This window comes from Equus asinus, chromosome 28 (genome assembly GCF_041296235.1).
Source record: "Equus asinus isolate D_3611 breed Donkey chromosome 28, EquAss-T2T_v2, whole genome shotgun sequence".
NCBI lineage: Eukaryota > Metazoa > Chordata > Mammalia > Perissodactyla > Equidae > Equus > Equus asinus.
The window spans coordinates 33894270-33912288 of record NC_091817.1 but is presented as its reverse complement, the minus strand read 5'-3'; the positions used below and the strand labels follow the sequence as shown (position 1 = coordinate 33912288).

The window sequence follows — 18019 nt, the reverse complement described above, 5'->3', positions numbered from 1 at the left end:
ATATATCAGACAAGGGGTTAATCTCCACAACATATAAAGAACTCACATAATTGAATTACAAAAAGAAAAGCAACCCGATCAAAAGTGGGCAGAGGATAGGAACAGACATTTTTCCAAAGACGATATACAGATGGCGAACAGGCACCTAAAAAGATGTTCAACATCACTAGTCACCCGAGAAATACAAATCGGAACCACACTTAGATATCACTCCTAAGTGATATGGCTTATCACTTATGGCCATAGCACTTATGGCCTGTTAGAATGGCTATAATCACTGAGATAAAAAATAACAAATGTTGGAGGGGGGCGGCCCAGTGGCACCACAGTTAAGTGCGTACATTCCGCTTCGGCACCCCAGGGTTCGCTGGTTTGGATCCCGGGTGCGAACATGGCACCGCTTGGCAAGCCATGCTGTGGTGGGCGTCCCACATATAAAGTAGAGGAAGATGGGCACAGATGTTAGCTCAGGGCCAGTCTTCCTCAGCAAAAAGGGGAGGATTGGCAGCAGATGTTAGCTCAGGGCTAATCTTCCTCAAAAAATAAATAAATAAATAAAAATTTTAAAAAATAACAAATGTCGTGGAGATGTCGTGGAGAAAAGGGAACCTTCATACACTGATGGTTGGAATGTAAACTGGTGCAGCCACTATGGAAAATAGTATAGAGATTTCTCAAAAAATTAAAAATAGAAACACCATATGACCCAGCTATTGGTATTTATCCAAAGAACTTGAAATCAATAATAAAAACAGACTTATGCACTCCTATGTTCATTGCAGCATTATTCACAATAACCAAGATTTGGATGCAACCCAAGTGCCCATTGACTGATGATTAGATAAAGAATATGTGGGGGGGCCAGCCCCGTGGACGAGTGGTTAAGTTCAAGTGCTCTGTTTCAGTGGCCCAGGGTTTCACTGGTTCGAATCCTGGGCATGGACCTAGCACTGCTCATCAAGCCACGCTGAGGCGGCACCCCACATACCACAACTAGAAGGACCCACAACTAAAAATATACAACTATGTGCTGAGGGGCTTTGGGGAGAAGATGGAAAAATAAATAAAATCTTTAAAAAGGAATACGTAGCTCAGGGCCAATCTTCCTCAGCAAAAAGAGGATTGGTGGCGGATGTTAGCTTAGGGCTAATCTTCCTCAAAAATATGAATAAATAAACAATTTTTCAAGAAAGTCTTCTGGGACTTTGTTTCCACGTCCTTGGTTATTTTGTGACCATGTACTAGTTGTACATAAATGTACAATACTTATTAATTAAATAATTATTATGGAGGAGAGATGGAGAGTTATTGCTTAATGGTTACTGAGTTTCTGTTTGGGGTGATGAAAAAGTTTCAGGAATAGACAGAGTGACACGACATTGTGAATATTTACTGCCACTGAATTGTACTTTTAAAAATTGTTATGGGCTGGCCCAGCGGGGCAGTGGTTAAATTCACATGTTCCACTTCGGTGGCCCGGAGTTCGCCGGTTCAGATGCTGGGTGCGGGTTTATGAATTGCTTGGCAAGCCATTCTGTGGCAGGTGTCTCACATACAAAGTAGAGGAAGATGGGCACGGATGTTAGCTTAGGGCCAGTCTTCCTCAACCAAAAAAAGAAGAGGATTGGCGGTAGATGTTAGCTAAAAGCTAATCTTCCTCAAAAAGTAAAAAAAATAAAATTAAAAAAAATTGTTAAAATGGCAAATTTTATGTTATATATATAACCATAATAAAATTTAATTATTAAAATATTTAAAATAGAAATGAAAACTTAAAAATTGTTGTGGAGGTTCTTTGGGGGTCTAGGGTGAAGGTGCCTTCTTCCATAGGAGATATGCTTTGATTTCTGCAAGACACCCATAGATGCCACCAGTATAGAAACAGTTCAAACTCTAATTCCCTGCTTGACACGTCCTGAATCCTGAGAATGTGAATCTGCAGGAGAGGTGGTCCATTCAGTGATTACAATCTCCCAGGGAGAGGGTTTCCTTCCTTCTTCCCTCCTGCTCTACTTCAGGCCCAGACAATGCTCCTCCCAGTCCCTGGGGCTGAGGTGGAGGGGAGCCTTTTTGCTTGTGATTCGCCTGAAGGTACACTCCCTTGAGGTCTAAGCTTAACGCTGGAGGTCTTCCATTAGACTCCTCGCTCCAAGTTGGGTCTGGGCTTTCATTTCTGCAGCTTGCCCTTCAAGGCCTTGAAACTCACAGCTTAATTTCAGCAGATGCCCCAAGGGCAAATGCAGGCTCTTAAACTCAGTTTATCTTCCAGGGTTCTGGCTGTCTCTTCAGATGTTGGCTTGGTAATTCTCTGCTTTCTTGTTAGTTCTTTAATGCTTTTAAAATGTTTTAAATATGTTACCCTGTGTAATAGTTGTTTTCAGCTGAGCTATTTCACCATTACTGGAAATGGAAAACAGAAATGTATTTTCTTCTAGATTTTGTCTGGTTTGAATGTAAGATTCAAGGTTTTAACTCACCTGACAAACACGGAGCATGTTAAGGTTTCTTTGTTGTTAGTAATAGTTAGCATGTCAGATTTTCCATTTATCACTTGTCATCCTAAACAAGTATCTTCACTACTCAGCCCTTCCTTTACACTGCTGTCTCACTGAGCTTAACTTGAAGTTACTTTCACATTTTCACATGTAATTTTTGACCCGCTCACCTAAGTGATCCTCTCAGCAACCTAATAAGTGTTACATGTTTCAGCTTCTAATATATACTGATGAAAGATCAAATACACTGTGCCACTAGCGAAACAGTGTAGAGCAGAGCAGGGCAGCTCTAAGACCTTCGTTCTCCTTGTATGTCCTTGTTATGCATAACATCTGGATAGACACATCTGGATGAAATTTAGCTACTAATTTAACCATTTGGTTGCTGAATTCCAAGACAAGAAATAATGGATATGTTCAGTTTTATCTAATTAGTATTCTCTGACTTAATAATTTTGCAAACTGAATCACTTTACAAACTAAATATAGAAAAGTTATTATTATGGTCTGGTTTCTAAGCAACCATTTCATTAAGAAAAGGACCACTTGGGAAAAACATCTGTTTGTCAGTAAGGTTCTGCTGTCATCATATAATTTTATGGTGAAAAAGTCATGGTCACCCTGTGCCTTAGTAATCCCTAGTTGTGAAAAGGTCAACAGGGGTACTACAACAGAGGGAGCCCACAGTTTCAATCTGTGCTAGTCCCTGAAACTTGTTATCATGAAACAATTCAGTTTTCCCAAACAGCCAAGTAATTTAAAAAACATTATCTTCTGATCTTAAAATCAATAAATGTTCATAGTAGGAAATGTGAAAAATATAAGGAAAAAGGTACGAAGAAGAAAATAAAGACCACTTTAATTTTTGACACCTTCATGTCAGATCTCATTTGAAAAACGAATTCCACTGCTAAAAACTAATTATTTGAAGATCACTGGACTAAATAACTCCATATGGTTTTACCTTTTTCATCTGCAATTAGAATGCTTTTCATCATGGTTAAGGGCTATGTGTTGGAAACTGAGTCCAGAGATTTGTAGAGATAGCCAAACATATTCACCGCATTTCATGAAAACAGGCTTAAAGAGAGACTGCATTATCTGGCAGTGGTGAGAAGGTGACAAGAGATGTGTGTGGCATGACAGATCACATATAACATGTTATAAAACTTCCTTGCTAGGTCAGGTAGATGGTCTAACACAGTGATTTTTCAAATCCTTTTGTTGTTGTTTTAAAAGCAGCAGAACCTTATTTTCACATGAAATCTTTAGGGAAGGCTCAATGAAAGAGAGAAAAGCAGAGCCCCTGGTTTGAGTGGGGTTGCCTGGAGCCCACCCAGCCCACCCCCTTCTTCACTGATCTTACAGGCCCCATAGAACACAGGCATTCATGCAGTCCTTCCTGTCTGCAGGCTCCTCTCTGTCACAGTACTGCGCTTTGCTGCTCCTTCACTCTGGAATACTCTTCCCTCCCTTCTTTACCAGGTTAACTCACAATCTAATCACCCACCAGATCTCAGCTTATGGGTCGCTTCCTCCTTCCCTTCTCTGTCAGGTAAAATGCCCCTAACACAGGCTCTCAGGTCACTGTGTACCTTTCCTTCACAGCACCTGTCAAAGTCACATTTCACATTTGTTTGTGTGATTACGTGAATTTGCTCTGCTCCATCTCCTACCCACTTCTGACTGTAAATTCCAGGAAGACAGGGCATGACTGTTTTTCTTAGCAATGTACCAAGCATGGCGACCTAGCACATAGTATGCTCAATAAATATTTGTTGAATGAATGAACATTTTAAATCACTAAGAAAAAAAGTCAATGGCCAAAGATGTTTTACAATTCTTTCTGCCTCTATGTAAAGTCAGGTTACCAATAATGGAAATCAAAGTTGGACATAAAGTGCAAAAGCGCTTCTAAAACAGCCTTCTCCTAAGAAAGAAAACTTCAGCAATCATGCCCTGGCAGATGGACGGGAGAGATGACCTAATTAGGTCTTTGGTAGCTCAACGTCTTTGATCCATTCCCTGGAGGCGCAATTCCTTCCCAACCTTCCAGCCTCTTCAGGGACAGCAGAGATACCACAAGGTCAGGAAACAAAACCAAGTATCAAAGTCTAATGTAAGAATCGAAAAATGAGTTGCCAAAACTGTACAGACACCATTTAAGGGCACTTTTTGACCAGTGCCCAAGAGCTCGATGTGATCAAAGAGGTGGAAACTGATGTTTTAATCAGTCAAAAATGTTAAACTTACGATTCAGCAACAAAAGGAACTATGTCAGGGTTAATAAAAAATATAATTGGGTTCATTAAGTGTGTGGACAGCTTCAAGGATCATCTTAATCACATCTGGTGGGATTAGGAATTTTAATTTGTATTTGAAATGAAGGGTAATGTAGGCTGCTTGCTTTTTAGTTTGGGAGGGAAAAGTGAGAGCAGGGTGCCCCTCCAGCTGTTACCTCAAAGTAGTTCCAACAAAAGGGATTGATTCCTTAGAGAGTAAACTACTATTGTACTTAAAGATAAGTCTAAAGAGGAACTTGCTGTTTTACTTGTGAGCTAGCTCTCTATTTTATCCTCCTTTACTTGCCTTCAAATTCCAACTTTACTAAGGAAAGAGTGGCTCCAGGGCAAAATTTAAATAGCTGTTCTGCAGGGAAGGTACTTATACCTTCTTAATAGCTTGTAAAGTAGACATTTAAGCAACTGACTCTATCCCAAGGCATCTCACAGTCGCATCCTTGGTAGTGAATCCTGCCTTTGTGACAGCTAGCTTACATGAACAGGAGGTAAAGGATTTGAAATGAGCCCTGGAAAACAAGAAACTCAGAAGTATTTAATTGCTTAATATTACTGTCTGCAAGAGCAGAGGCCATGAGGATTTCAGTTAAGGTGGGAAAATAGAATGGGGAGAGGAGGGAAGTAGAGACAGGTATAAGAGCCTTGGCTCGAGTTGATTCCAGACTCCATCACCCACTGAAATGGGGAGCTAAATATATTAAGTCTTACAGGGTTGTGGGGAGAAGTAAATGAAAAAATGTAAGTTACATCTGATATCTGGTTGGTGCTCAAAAAATCATGAGTGAAGATACGAACAAAAGAAACATAAGAAATAACCATCAATACACAGGATACTTTCAAATCCAGGGAGCCATCACCAAGACATTACTGGTGGGCTGGCAACAAGAGTTTAAAGGCTCCCTAGAGACACAAAGAAAAGCTGAGATGCCTTGTCTTGGCATTCCACCAGCCGAGGCGTTGCAGCCCAGTCCCACTGCTCCCTTCACGCCCACTTTGCTCCACGAACAATTTGAACTGCTGACCTTCCCTTAGACTTGCCCTGCTCTTGAACATCTTCCTACTTTTGCTTTTCTTTCAGCATTAATCCCCTCACTCCATCTGCACATGTCTAAATCCTGCCCACCCCCTCGTCACAGTCATAAGCTCCAAGAAAAATTACTGTTCTGAATTTTTAAAGTTTCTTTTTTATTTTTAAAAGTGCATAACTCAGTGACTTTTAGTATATTCATAAGGTTGGGCAATGATTACCATCTAATTCCAAAACATTTTCAACACTCCCCAAAAGAAACCTCATATCCATTATCAGTCACTCCCCATCTTCCCATCTCCTCCCATTCTCTGGCAACCACTAATCTACTTTCTATCTCCATGGACTTGCCTATCTTGGAGATCTCATATAAATGGAATCACATGATATGTGGTCTTTGGTGTCTGGCTTCTTTCACTCACCATGTTTTCAAGTCTCATCCATCTTGTAGCATGAATCAGTGCTTCATTCCTTTTTATTGCCAAATAATATTCCATTGTATAGATATACTACATTTTATTTATCCATTCATCAGGTGGTAAATATTTAGGTTGCTTCTACTTTTTGACTATTATGAATAATGCTGCTATGAGCATGCATATATAAGACTTTATGTGGACATACGTTTTCCTTTCTCTAGGAGTGGGATTGGTGGGTCATATGGTAACTATGTTTAACCTTTTGAGGAACTGCCAGACTGTTTTCCAGAGCAGCTACACCATTTTACATTTCTATCAGGAGTGTATGAAGTTCCTGTTTTCTCCACAGCCTCATAATTTGTATTGTTTTAAAGTAAGTTATTTCTCAATGTCATTTATTGGCATCAGAAATGCAACAAAAATCAAAAGTTCTGTGCAGAAAGCTACATGCTTACCTAACCCACAATCTCAGTAAACTACATAAATCCCAGGACGGATTTCTGAAGCTTCTTTCCTGATGCTCCTAAAATGATGCTGATACCCTCAGTGCTGAAACAATGACCATCAGCAGGAAGAAGGACAGGCAGTGTGAGGTAACACACACTCTCATTCCACTAATGGAAGATGAGTTTCAAAGATACACACAAAGATTGCTTAAAAAATAATGCTGTACACATTGCCAAATGACCAAAACCACACACACATAAATCAGGCAAAAATGAGACCAGCATATTATTAAGTTATAGAAAGGGTTGATTTTAGAGAGATCATTTCCTATAGGTGGGCCTGGCTCTCAGCCCTTGCATCTTGGGAACAGGAACAATGTAGGCACTAGGATTAATTATTTTTCCCTGTGGCAAGAGCACAGTCTTCAGAGCCAGAGAGATTTAAGACTCAAATCCTGACGTTGACACTTAGTATTTGTGTCACTTTGGGCCAGTTTCTTAACCTCTTTGAACCTCAGTTCCCTCATCGGCAAAACAGGGAGAATAATTCCTAACTTGCAGGATTGCTGTAACTGGCACATAACAGGCACTCAGTAAACGGTAATTTCTATAATACTTATTGCCATTTCTCTTAAGGGGCAATTACCAGGGCAATCTTGCAAAGTGAAAATAACTAACCATGAAGTAACCAGTTCATCTTTTACTTACAGATAAAAGTACCAAACTGCTAAATATTCTGATGCAAATGTGAATATATCAATCTTCAATTGATAGAGGGAACCACTAGATAGATATTCCAAAAACGAAGCTGATATAAAACTCAAGTGTTGTGGGCTTTTGTATTTCAAAAGAGAGTTTGGGAGAGGGGGTGGAGGCATCATGTACACCACCAGGGCTGTGGTAAGATAAGGTACAGTGGACTGGGAATCCCTGAGAAATGGGTCTGGTCCCAATTCCACCACTCCCCCAAATTTTGTGACTGTAGGCAAGTCAATTCTTCATTCATAGAAGGATTATAATATCTACTTTTATTATATTTCAAGATTGTTGACAGAATCAAAGATTTTTAGATGATTAAACATTATTCAATTTTAATAAATATTATTGATAATCATAGTATCTGTTTTCTATTTTAAAAAGCACAACAATAGGGCCAATTTCTACCATCATTTGAAAAGTTCTAAAGAAATAATCTAGTGTATTTGGAGGGAAAAAACAAGATTTGGAGGCCAAGAACAAGGTTCAAATTATTTGCTATGTAATCTTAGAAAAGGGATTTAACTTAACAAAATCTTTAGCTATAAAATGGGTATACTTGGGGCTGGCCCCGTGGCTGAGTGGTTAAGTTCACGTGCTCTGCTGCAGGTGGCCCAGTGTTTCGTTGGTTCGAATCCTGGGCATGGACATGGGACTGCTCATCAAACCACGTTGAGGCAGCATCCCACATGCCACAACTAGAAGGACCCACAACGGAGAATATACAACTATGTACTGGGGGGCTTTGGGGAGAAAAAGGAAAAAAAAAAATCTTTAAAAAAAATGGGTATATTCATATCATACCCAAAAATTAACTCAAAATGGATCATAGACCTAAATGTAAGAGCTAAAACTATAAAACTCTTGAAAGAAAACACTTGGAAGAAGTAAATCTTCATTATCTTGGGTTAGGCAATGACTTCTTAGAAATGACACCAAAAATGCAAGCAATAAAAGAGAAATTTGATAAGTTGGACTTCATCAAAAGTAAAAAGTTTTATGCTTTAAATGACACCATCAGTAAGAGAACAGACAAATCACAGAATGGCAAAAAATATTTGCAACTCATATACTTGGTAAAGAACCTATGTCTAGACTATATAAAGAACACTTACAATTCAATAATAAAAAGACAAATAACCCAACTTAAAAATGGGCAAAGAATCTAAAAAGACATTTCTCCAAAGAAGATATACAAATGCACAATAAGTTCATGAAAAGATGTTCAACATCATCAGTCATTAGAGAAATGCAAATCAAAACCACAATGAGATACCATTTCACATCCACTAAGATGGGTATAATTAAAAACAGACATTAACAAGTATTGGCGAGGACGTAGAGAAATTGGAACCCTCATACATTGCTGGTGGGAAAGTAAAATGGTACAGCCACTTTGGAAAAGTTTGGCAGTTCCTCAAAAGGTTTAAATATAGAGTTACTATGTGACTCAGCAATTCCACTCATACATGTATACCCAGGAGAAATGAAAACACATGCCCACACAAAAACTTGCACAGAACATTCATAACAGCATTATTCATAATCGCCAAAAGCAAAAACAATTCAAATGTCAACTGATGACTGGATAAACAAAATGTGGTTAATCCATACAATGAAATAGGGGCCGGCCCCGTGCCCGAGTAGTTAAGTTCACACGCTATGCTTCGGTGGCCCGGGGCTCACTGGTTCGGATCCTGGGCATGGACCTACACACCACTCATCAGGCCATGCTGTGGTGGCATCCCACACAGAAGAACCAGAATGACCTAGAACTAGGATATCCAACCACGTGCTGGGGCTTTGGGGAGAAAAAAAAGCAGAAGATTCGCAACAGATGTTAGCTCAGGGCCAATCTTCCTAAAAAAAATGAAAATGTTTTAAAAAAATACAATGAAATATTATTCAGCCTTAAAAAGGAATGAAGTACTAGTTCACACTACAACATGGATGAACCTCAAAAACATTAAGTGAAAGGAGCCAGACACAAAAGACTACACATTTTATGATTCTATTTATATGAAATGTCCAGAATAGGCAAATTCATAGGACAAAAAGTAGATTAGTGGTTGCCAGGGGCTGGGGGTAGTGGGGAATGGAAAGTGACTGATAATGCTTATGGGGTTTCTTCTTGAGACAATGAAAAAGTTTGAAAATTAGATAGTGGTGATGGTTACACAACTCTCTAAATACATTAAAACCTATTGAATTGCACATTTTAAATGGGTGAATTTTAGGTATGTAAATAAAAAGTTTTAAAAAATGGGGGTAGGGGCCAGCACCATGGCCGAGTGGTTAAGTTTGCGTGCTCCATTGCCGCGGCCCAGGGTTTCACCGGTTTGAATCCTGGGTGCGGACATGGCACCACTCATCAAGCCATGCTGGGGCGGCATCCCACATGCCACATCTAGAAGGACTCACAACTAAAAATACACAACTATGTACCAGGGGGCTTTGAGGAGAAAAAGGAAAAATAAAATCTTTAAAAAATAAAAAATGGGGATAATGTCTACTTCCCAGAACTACTTGAAGAATTTACTGAGATAGCATATATGAGAGACACTTGCTAAATGCTCACTTGTTAATTAGGTGGTACAGAAACCAGGTTAGGACATAAAAGAAATCTCCCCATTTCAAGGACATAAATGGAGATGATAAACTTCACAGGCCTGCATTCCAAATTTCAATGCCAGATCCAATTAGACGGTCCTTCAAGGGATAGAATTATTTTCAGTTAATGGTTTCCCAACTTACTTTATTTGAGGTAGGAATCTGAGAATGAGATAGGGAATTCAGTCTCTGACAAGTTAAGACTCGAAATCCCGCTCAGTTTGAAACTCTATAAAAACAGTTCCACCTTGTATCTACCTTCCCCCCTTCTGGGCCTTTTGCCTTCCCTCCCCTTGCTCTTTGGCCAGAAATAAAAACTCTTCTCTGAAAGGAAGGGTGGAAGAGTTAGCACGATTTGTCTGGGCATGTTAAGATGTCTAGATTCTCTTCACTACACACACTGACATACTTTCGCTTCCCATGCTTGGCTCAGAGCCTAGGAGTTTCTTTCTTTTTCAATGAGTCTGGTAGTTTTATCCAAAGATCCTTTTGATACTGATGGGGATCACTGGGATCCCTGAAATGTATCTGTCTCTGGTGTTGCTTTCAAAATGTCCTTTAAATAATGGAAAGTTACTGAGAGGACAAACGAGCAGATCCTCAGTAAGATAAATAACCCGGCTATATCTTATTTGAAAAACATCACTTATTTATTTATCACATTCATTATTGAACATCGATTTCAAAAGCGAAATGTGAAAAATATCCCAAAACATCTAACATATCTTATAGGACTCTCAAGGACATATTTTAACTCCTATTTTGGAAAAGGGCTTCCACTCTTTACCTTATATACTTCCTTGTTATTTGAATTTTTTTTAAAACAATGAGAATACTTAATTTGGGTAATAATAGTGATGATAAAACAAACAATGAAAAAGAGAATAAACAAGGAGTCTAAAATGGCCATAGTCTAAGATTAAGTCTTCTATTTATAAACTCTGGATTGTAACTGGAACTCAGAAACTTCATATACAATTCTCTGTACGAAGAAGCTACTCCTGAGGACCTGGGAGCAACTGCTAGAACAAAACCAACCATCACTTTCTCAGTAGGGCTAAAAGGAGATGCAGACAAAATTAAAATTTAACTCAAGGGGAATTTAGTTCTCAGACTGTTGTGATGGACGGATAATACATTCATTAGAAATTCCTCCATCAGGCATCAATAAGCATCTGTTGAATAAATGAGCTTATTTAATTCCCCTCTGCTCTGTGCCTAGACTGTATGACAGAGTTGGTGAGAAATTACAAAAGAAATCCAAAATACCAATAAATTAAGCAAAAAGTAAATTGTAACTTTCACATGGAGCCATTCAGGCAGCCTCGAAAAGGAACACTTTAAACACACACACACAGACACACAAACACACACACTCCCCACAATTAAATGGTACTCAAACCACAGCTAAGCACCCCTTGTACTGCAGGACATTTACAAGTGGGCTGGTCGTGTCTGACTGGGAGTCCAGAATGGCTTGGCCCCTGGAGTACTTTAGGCCTGGGCAAATGACATTGGCAACACAGGTGGGAAAATTCAGCTCTCTCCTTTCCTAATGGGAAATTCACCTAAGGCCTTGGCCTTTAAGTGCATGTTACAAACACCAAAAACATCAATTAATTCAAACTTGTTCATCATGGGGAGCTGAGAACAGAAATTACACCTCAACCTCCCATGTTCTTCATCACCAAATTAGCTACTAACTGATTAGCACACCAATTAAAATTACTAAAAACAAACACAAAACCAACAGTTGAGATTTTTATAGCAGACCCTAGAGGCTAATGAGCTCAATGTGTTAATCAGATAAGATGCTTATTCCAAACAGCAACGTTGCCATATTAGAATGACACACACTGCTTCCCGATAACCCCGTCATAAAAAATAAATCAATGAGAAACATCTCCTTGACAGTATTATAGTTTCTAAAGAAAAGTACAGGGTGACTTGTTTTCTGAGACTTATGAATTATCAGCATTTTAGGTTCTTGCTTCATTGATTTTATTTCCGTAAGTACCATTCGTTGTTTCGAGGCTTCCTGAACCCTATCGAGTCCCCACGTCTGCTTCTCACCCTTTTGGGAAGGGTGCCTAATTCTCTATACTCCTTTTCATGAGGCCTCTCGCTAGATTTGGAATCCACAAATTAATGGAGATGGGAAGAACAACAAAGAATGACAAAAGAGAAATAAAATTATTGCAAAAAATGTTTTGATGAAGAAATATTATATATTCTGAGACTCTTTTACTTAAAAGAGAGAGCAAAAGTGCATACTGACAGTAGTCAAGCACATAAGAGGCCAATGTAATGAGAGCTCATGAGCCAGCCATTCTTTGCCTCCTTGAATTAGAGGAAATGGGATTTAATCTACAGAAGGATAAGTAGTCATGTGTCGCTTAACACTGGGGACATGTTCTGAGAAATGTGTTGTTAGGTGATTTCATCATTGTGCGAACATCATAGAGTGTACTTACACAAACCTAGATGGTATAGCGTACTACACACCCAGACTATATGGTACTAATCTTATGGGACCACTGTCATATACGTGGTCCATTGTTAACTAAAATGTCATTATGCAGTGCATGACTTTAAACATAAATAAAGACTTCCTCAACATTATGAGACACTGAAACTTTATAGGGACCCTTTGGGAACCCTCCAGGAATATTATCAGTGTGACTTAAATTGAGTCTTAGCTAGGAGGCAGGAAGATGGACAAAATGACCAGCAGTCCTGTGCCTCTCTGACTTTAGAGACCTTGTGAAAATCTTTGATCCACAGACTCGAAGTCCTTTAACCAGTACCAACTTACCCTGAATAGCAGACAGATATACAAAGGTGTCTTCATGCTCCAAGTTCTCCAAGAATATCTGGAACCACAAAACACAGCAATGATATGATGCACAAAGAACAAGCAAGATTTAAGAGACCCTTATAGCAGCCTCAAAAGAATAAATGCTTTTCTTCTTGTTTATTTTAGCTAGACATTGGTCTGACTTTAGAATCTTGTGGGGAAAACAGTATTTATGTTTTAAGTCTCATTTTTATAATAGTTTAAAAAAAGGGTAGTGATTAGGAGGAGATACTTCTTAAAGTAGTCAAGTATACGCCAGGAGTAAGCATGAAAACCAAAATCTGGAAGAACAATCCTCAATAGTTTTTCTACTACAGCCCATGGTGGACAACATTCTCACATATGACATGACAGACTACAGGCCATGACACACAAGAGGGCAGGTTTGGGGTTATTATGGCACATTTGCTATAATTTGATCCTTTTCTCTTGCACTCAGAAATCATGTAGAAATGCAAGCGAGAGACAGAGATGTTATTATTGGGATAACCTTGAATCTGTTCTAACTTATGTTTAAAAATCTTTCGCAAATTTTAGCACTTCAATTGACATTAATAACAAATTACTCTCAACATATCTCACAATTTAGGAAGTCACCAGTGCGTGTCAACTGCAGGGGGTACAGCTAATCTAGAAAATATGACAGTAACATGTTAGGTTTAGGCCCTAGCATGAGGGCCAGAGAAAGATAGTGGCCACGTGCCCATGTTCCTCCTGCTTGGTGTCTAGGGGAAGTCTGGGGTGCTATTCAGTATGAAAAGGTGTGTCCTTTGCCGGCACAGCGATTCTTGATATCAACTTGATGCTGATGGTCTCCACATCTGCAGTATGTTGGGGAGAGTCTAACATTAGTTCAATTGGGCCAGGTTGAAAGGGGTGGGGATCATGTACGGAGTAAAGGAAGTTTAATCCAGGGTAGTGGCCATGGGAATAAAGAGGAAGAGAGAGATCGAAAAACTTCCTTGGAAGAACTGACAGGACTTGATGACCAATTATGTACAGCAGATGAAAGCTTAAGTTAAATTAAGGAAAATTCCAAAGATGTTCACAGCATTCACCATCCAAATAGATTTATGAAGGGAAATTTTTAATGATTCCTCAGAGGAGATGTATAATTTGAGGTTTTCAGAACATTTCAAAGACAGTAAATTCTTGGCACATTTCTGTGCCTTTGTTTTCTCATCTACAAAATGGGGATAATATGAACATTGCAGTTATTGTGAGGATTAGAGACAATGTCTGAAAGGTATAGGGTTTGGCTCAATATACAGCAGTTATTATCACTATACTATTGGTTCTTAATAATTCAGTGACTAAAAATAAATGTTTTCAATCTGAATTACAACTTTTAGTCCAATGGCTAAAGTATATGGAAGAGATAATAACAATAACAACAACAACCGACCTTTACTGGATGCTCATTATGTGTCTATCACTATACTTAGTGCTTTACAAGGATTATTTTATTTTAAACCTTTCAATATAAAGTAGGTCCTATTATTATTAGCCTCACTTTACACATGTAAAAATTGAGGCTCAGAAAGTTTAAGTGACTTGTCCAGGAAACTGATTGGGATTTGATCAGGAGTCTCTAGACCCTTTGCTTTTAATCTCTAATCCATACTGCCCTCAGGACAACTTCCACAAAAGGGAAGAGATCCCCAACTAAGTATACATATTCTCCTACATAAATCTATGATGTAAAGAACAGTTTTTTCACTGTGATGGAGGGAGGAGAGGGGAGGAGACCCAGTTCTGCCCAATGTCCCTCTAAAGGGGACGGAGAGAAAACAGATGGCTTAACTGGGCTGGGTCACAGTGCTGAAAGTGGCCCTATTCACCAGAAAGGGACTTTGCCATCTGGGAATTTGCTCATGCTGTTCCATCCCCTTTTCTTTCACCTGTTCAAACTTTACCAGTTTGTTAAGGCCATGTCAAGATCTACTTCCTCCAGATTTCAACTCTGTCCTTTTCCTGACTGTCCACAGCCTTTGTTGCCTGTCAAAATTCTGGCACTCCGTTCATGTTCAGTTGAGTCTCATGTGGTTCTCTAAGTCTTTCCTGTGTCTAAGTCTTGCCTCCTCAGAACAATTACAGTTTCCCTGAGGGGAGTCCAGGACAGTGCCTGACACACAGTCAAGTCTCCGGAGAGCTGCCCCACCCTGCGTGCGTGTCTTTTGCAGGGTGTTCTACTCACCTTGAGAAGCTTCTCTTGCATCTCAAGGGCTTCTGCTTGTCTCTGCTCTATCCAGCGGGAAAGAGTTCTCAGGGCAGCAGCCCGTGTTGGAATTTGAGGATCATAAGCTGACAGAAGAACTTCCTGGAGCTGCTCTGTGGTTATGTTTCTGGATTTCTGGTTTGTAGTGGCATTGGGCTCACTGACCTCCTGAGGAATGAGTGGAGTATTAGATTTCAGGCCTGTCTGGTTGGATTTCTCATGGCTTTGCTGTTGTTCGAGGTGGCTACGAGAGACACCAGTGGATCTTTCATGACTGGTTTGTCGCTGCCCTTCTGTTTTCCCTTCTGGATCCTTTTTGTTCAGGGTACTCTGAGCAGCCACACTGACAGCCTCAGTGGAAAAGGCTCCATGGGTAGAGATGGTGATGCGGAGATCGACAGCAAGTTCTTGGATGACAGGGTCAGGGTATGTGTTGGATACCTTCTCCAACAGAGGCAGCAACTGCTTCAGGACAGCAAAATCAGTTGACTTCAACTACAAAATGAAACAAAAAATGCCAAACCCAAATTAACATAGCAGATGTTAATATGACCTGAGCACAAGGCAACATATCCTGAGCAAAAGCAGCAGGGAGCGAATCTTGTTCCTGGTGTAATCAGCATATAGCTGAGTCCAGCACTCAATAACTACTGTTGAATAATTACAGCTAACATTTATTGAATACTTACCATATACAGGTACTTTTCTAAGTTAAAAAAAATCCCTCAGTAAAGCACATTGTTACTCCTAATTTTTACAGTCTAATGGGCAAAACACATTATCTTACGGTTTTAATTTGCATTACCCAGACTAACAGTGCTATTAAGCATCCTTCCACATTTATTGGCTGTCTGTATTTCTTTTTCTGTGAACAGCCTGTTTATACCCTTTGTACCCACTTAGCTATTAGAGTGTTTGTCTCTACAGCTATTCTTACCATGTAGATTTTAATAGTCATACGGTGAAATTCTTTTCCAGATTATTTTATCTTGACTTTCATTGTATCTTTTTGATGGTATTATTGTATTTTTGACTTTTATGTACCTTTTGCCATAAAACGATAAGTTTATATTAGCAAAGTACTTAGTGCCTGACACATCGTAAGTGCTATGTAAATGTTTTAAAAATAAACACAATAAACAAAAGAATCCACACACATATTTATATCCCTATGATACAATTCAAATATTTTCACATGTCTGCATTTTAAACAGGGGGAAACTGAGGCAGAGAACAGATAAGTAACATATCCAAGGTCACACAACTAAAAGACAGTAAGATGTGAACTCAACAAGTCTGGCTCCAGAGTTCAGTCTTACCCAATACCCTAAATGGTCTCACTTGCACAAATAAAGCTTTTCTTAAGCACATGATCTAAAGTAGCTGGTCAGCATACAAGGGCACCAGAGGTCTGGAAGGGATCGGGACAATAAGTGGCAAAAGAGAATTTCTCCTAGAAAGTGGGAGTGAAAATTACATAAGATTTTATTCTCTCCAGAAGCTTTGTTCCAATAATGCCATATGTCTCACTAGGAAAGACACATGTGTAGTCAGTAGAGAAACAAGAATCAGTGGTAATCCTTTTCTGTTTGGAAATACTTGAAAAATTATCATATGAGGCTTCACGAGGGCCTGACAACTTGAAAACCTTGTGGGTCTTAAATCCTTTTTAGAACAAGAAAGGGTATTTATTACTTACTCATTCACTCACTTCACTATCCAACCAACCAACCAATTAACCAACTGTTTTTGTAGGACCTAGATAATGTTCTCGTTTTACACTATAAGTCCACAGAATTGTTATTATTCAGTTTTCCCACCACTTTCCTCTCAAGTAAATGAAAACTTGAGATATATGTCAGGTTTGTACCTGTAGAATTTCACCATACACTCCCCTCAGATTTCTTTGTTTAAACAATTAGAAACTAATGCAAAATTGACATAAGGTACAATTTCTAGCTCCATAACATATGTCAGCTTATCTTCATGTATAAAACAACTGACCACTCTGATGTTACTATATCTTAAAGGGAAAAAAGAATATGTATGCCTAGAGTAAAGGTATATGTTATCTAAGAAAAGAGTCAATTTTATCGGGAATCTACACAGAACTGGAAAAGACATTTTAGAATAATCTTGCTAGTGTTATCATTATGTTAGACCTCATTCAGTGCCTCTGTAGTATTATGGACCTTTGTTTTTTCTTTAAGCATCTTAAATGGGAATATCTAATTAAATCTACAGTATATGGCTTCTTTTTTATTTCTATTATATACAACAATCTCTTCTCAAAAAACAAACAAAACAAACACAAACAGACCAATGAAAGAGAGAGATCAGAAATAGACTCACATAAATATAGTCAACTGTTCTCTGACAAAGGAGCAAAGGCAATACAATGGAGAAAAGACAGACTTTTCAACAAATGGTGCTGGAAATGGATATTCACATGCAAAAAAATGAATCTAGACATAGACCTTAAACCATCAAAAAAATTACTCAAAATGGATCATAGACCTAAATGTAAAATTCAAAACTAAAAATTCCTACAAGATAACATAGGAGAAAATCTAGATGACCTTGGGTATGCTGATGACTTTTTAAGAGAAAATACCAAAGAAAAGAAATCCATGAAAGAAATGATAAGCTGGACTGCATTAAACTCAAAGCTTTCTGCTCTGCAAAAGACAATGTCAAGAGAAAAAGAAGACAAGTCACAGACTGGGAGAAAATATTTGCAAAAGACATATCTGATAAAGGACAATTATCCAAAATATACAAAGAACTCTCAAAACTCAACAATAAGAAAAATAATCCGATTAAAAAATGGGCAAAAGACCTAAACAGACAACTCACTGAAGAAGATATACAGATATACAGCATATGAAGAG

At 38.8% G+C, this 18019-nt stretch overlaps 1 protein-coding gene across 10 annotated transcripts in view; it reads right to left on the bottom strand.

Annotated features, from left to right (window-relative positions):
- Positions 1–18019, bottom strand: part of TANGO6 (transport and golgi organization 6 homolog) — a 192368-nt gene that overhangs the window by 115045 nt on the left and 59304 nt on the right. For 9 of the 10 annotated variants that reach the window (XR_006521440.2, XM_044761541.2, XM_070500726.1 and 6 more), the window contains exons 13-14: positions 15108–15623; positions 12869–12926 (exon numbers count right to left, since the gene is read on the bottom strand). Coding sequence is in view for 9 of the 10 variants with exons in the window: in XM_044761541.2 (XP_044617476.2) it covers positions 12869–12926; positions 15108–15623 (574 nt within the window). In the remaining variant the exon portion in view is untranslated. Of the gene's footprint in view, positions 1–9218; positions 9304–12868; positions 12927–15107; positions 15624–18019 lie in introns of those variants that run through there. The other variant, XM_044761544.2, reaches the window with a different exon arrangement.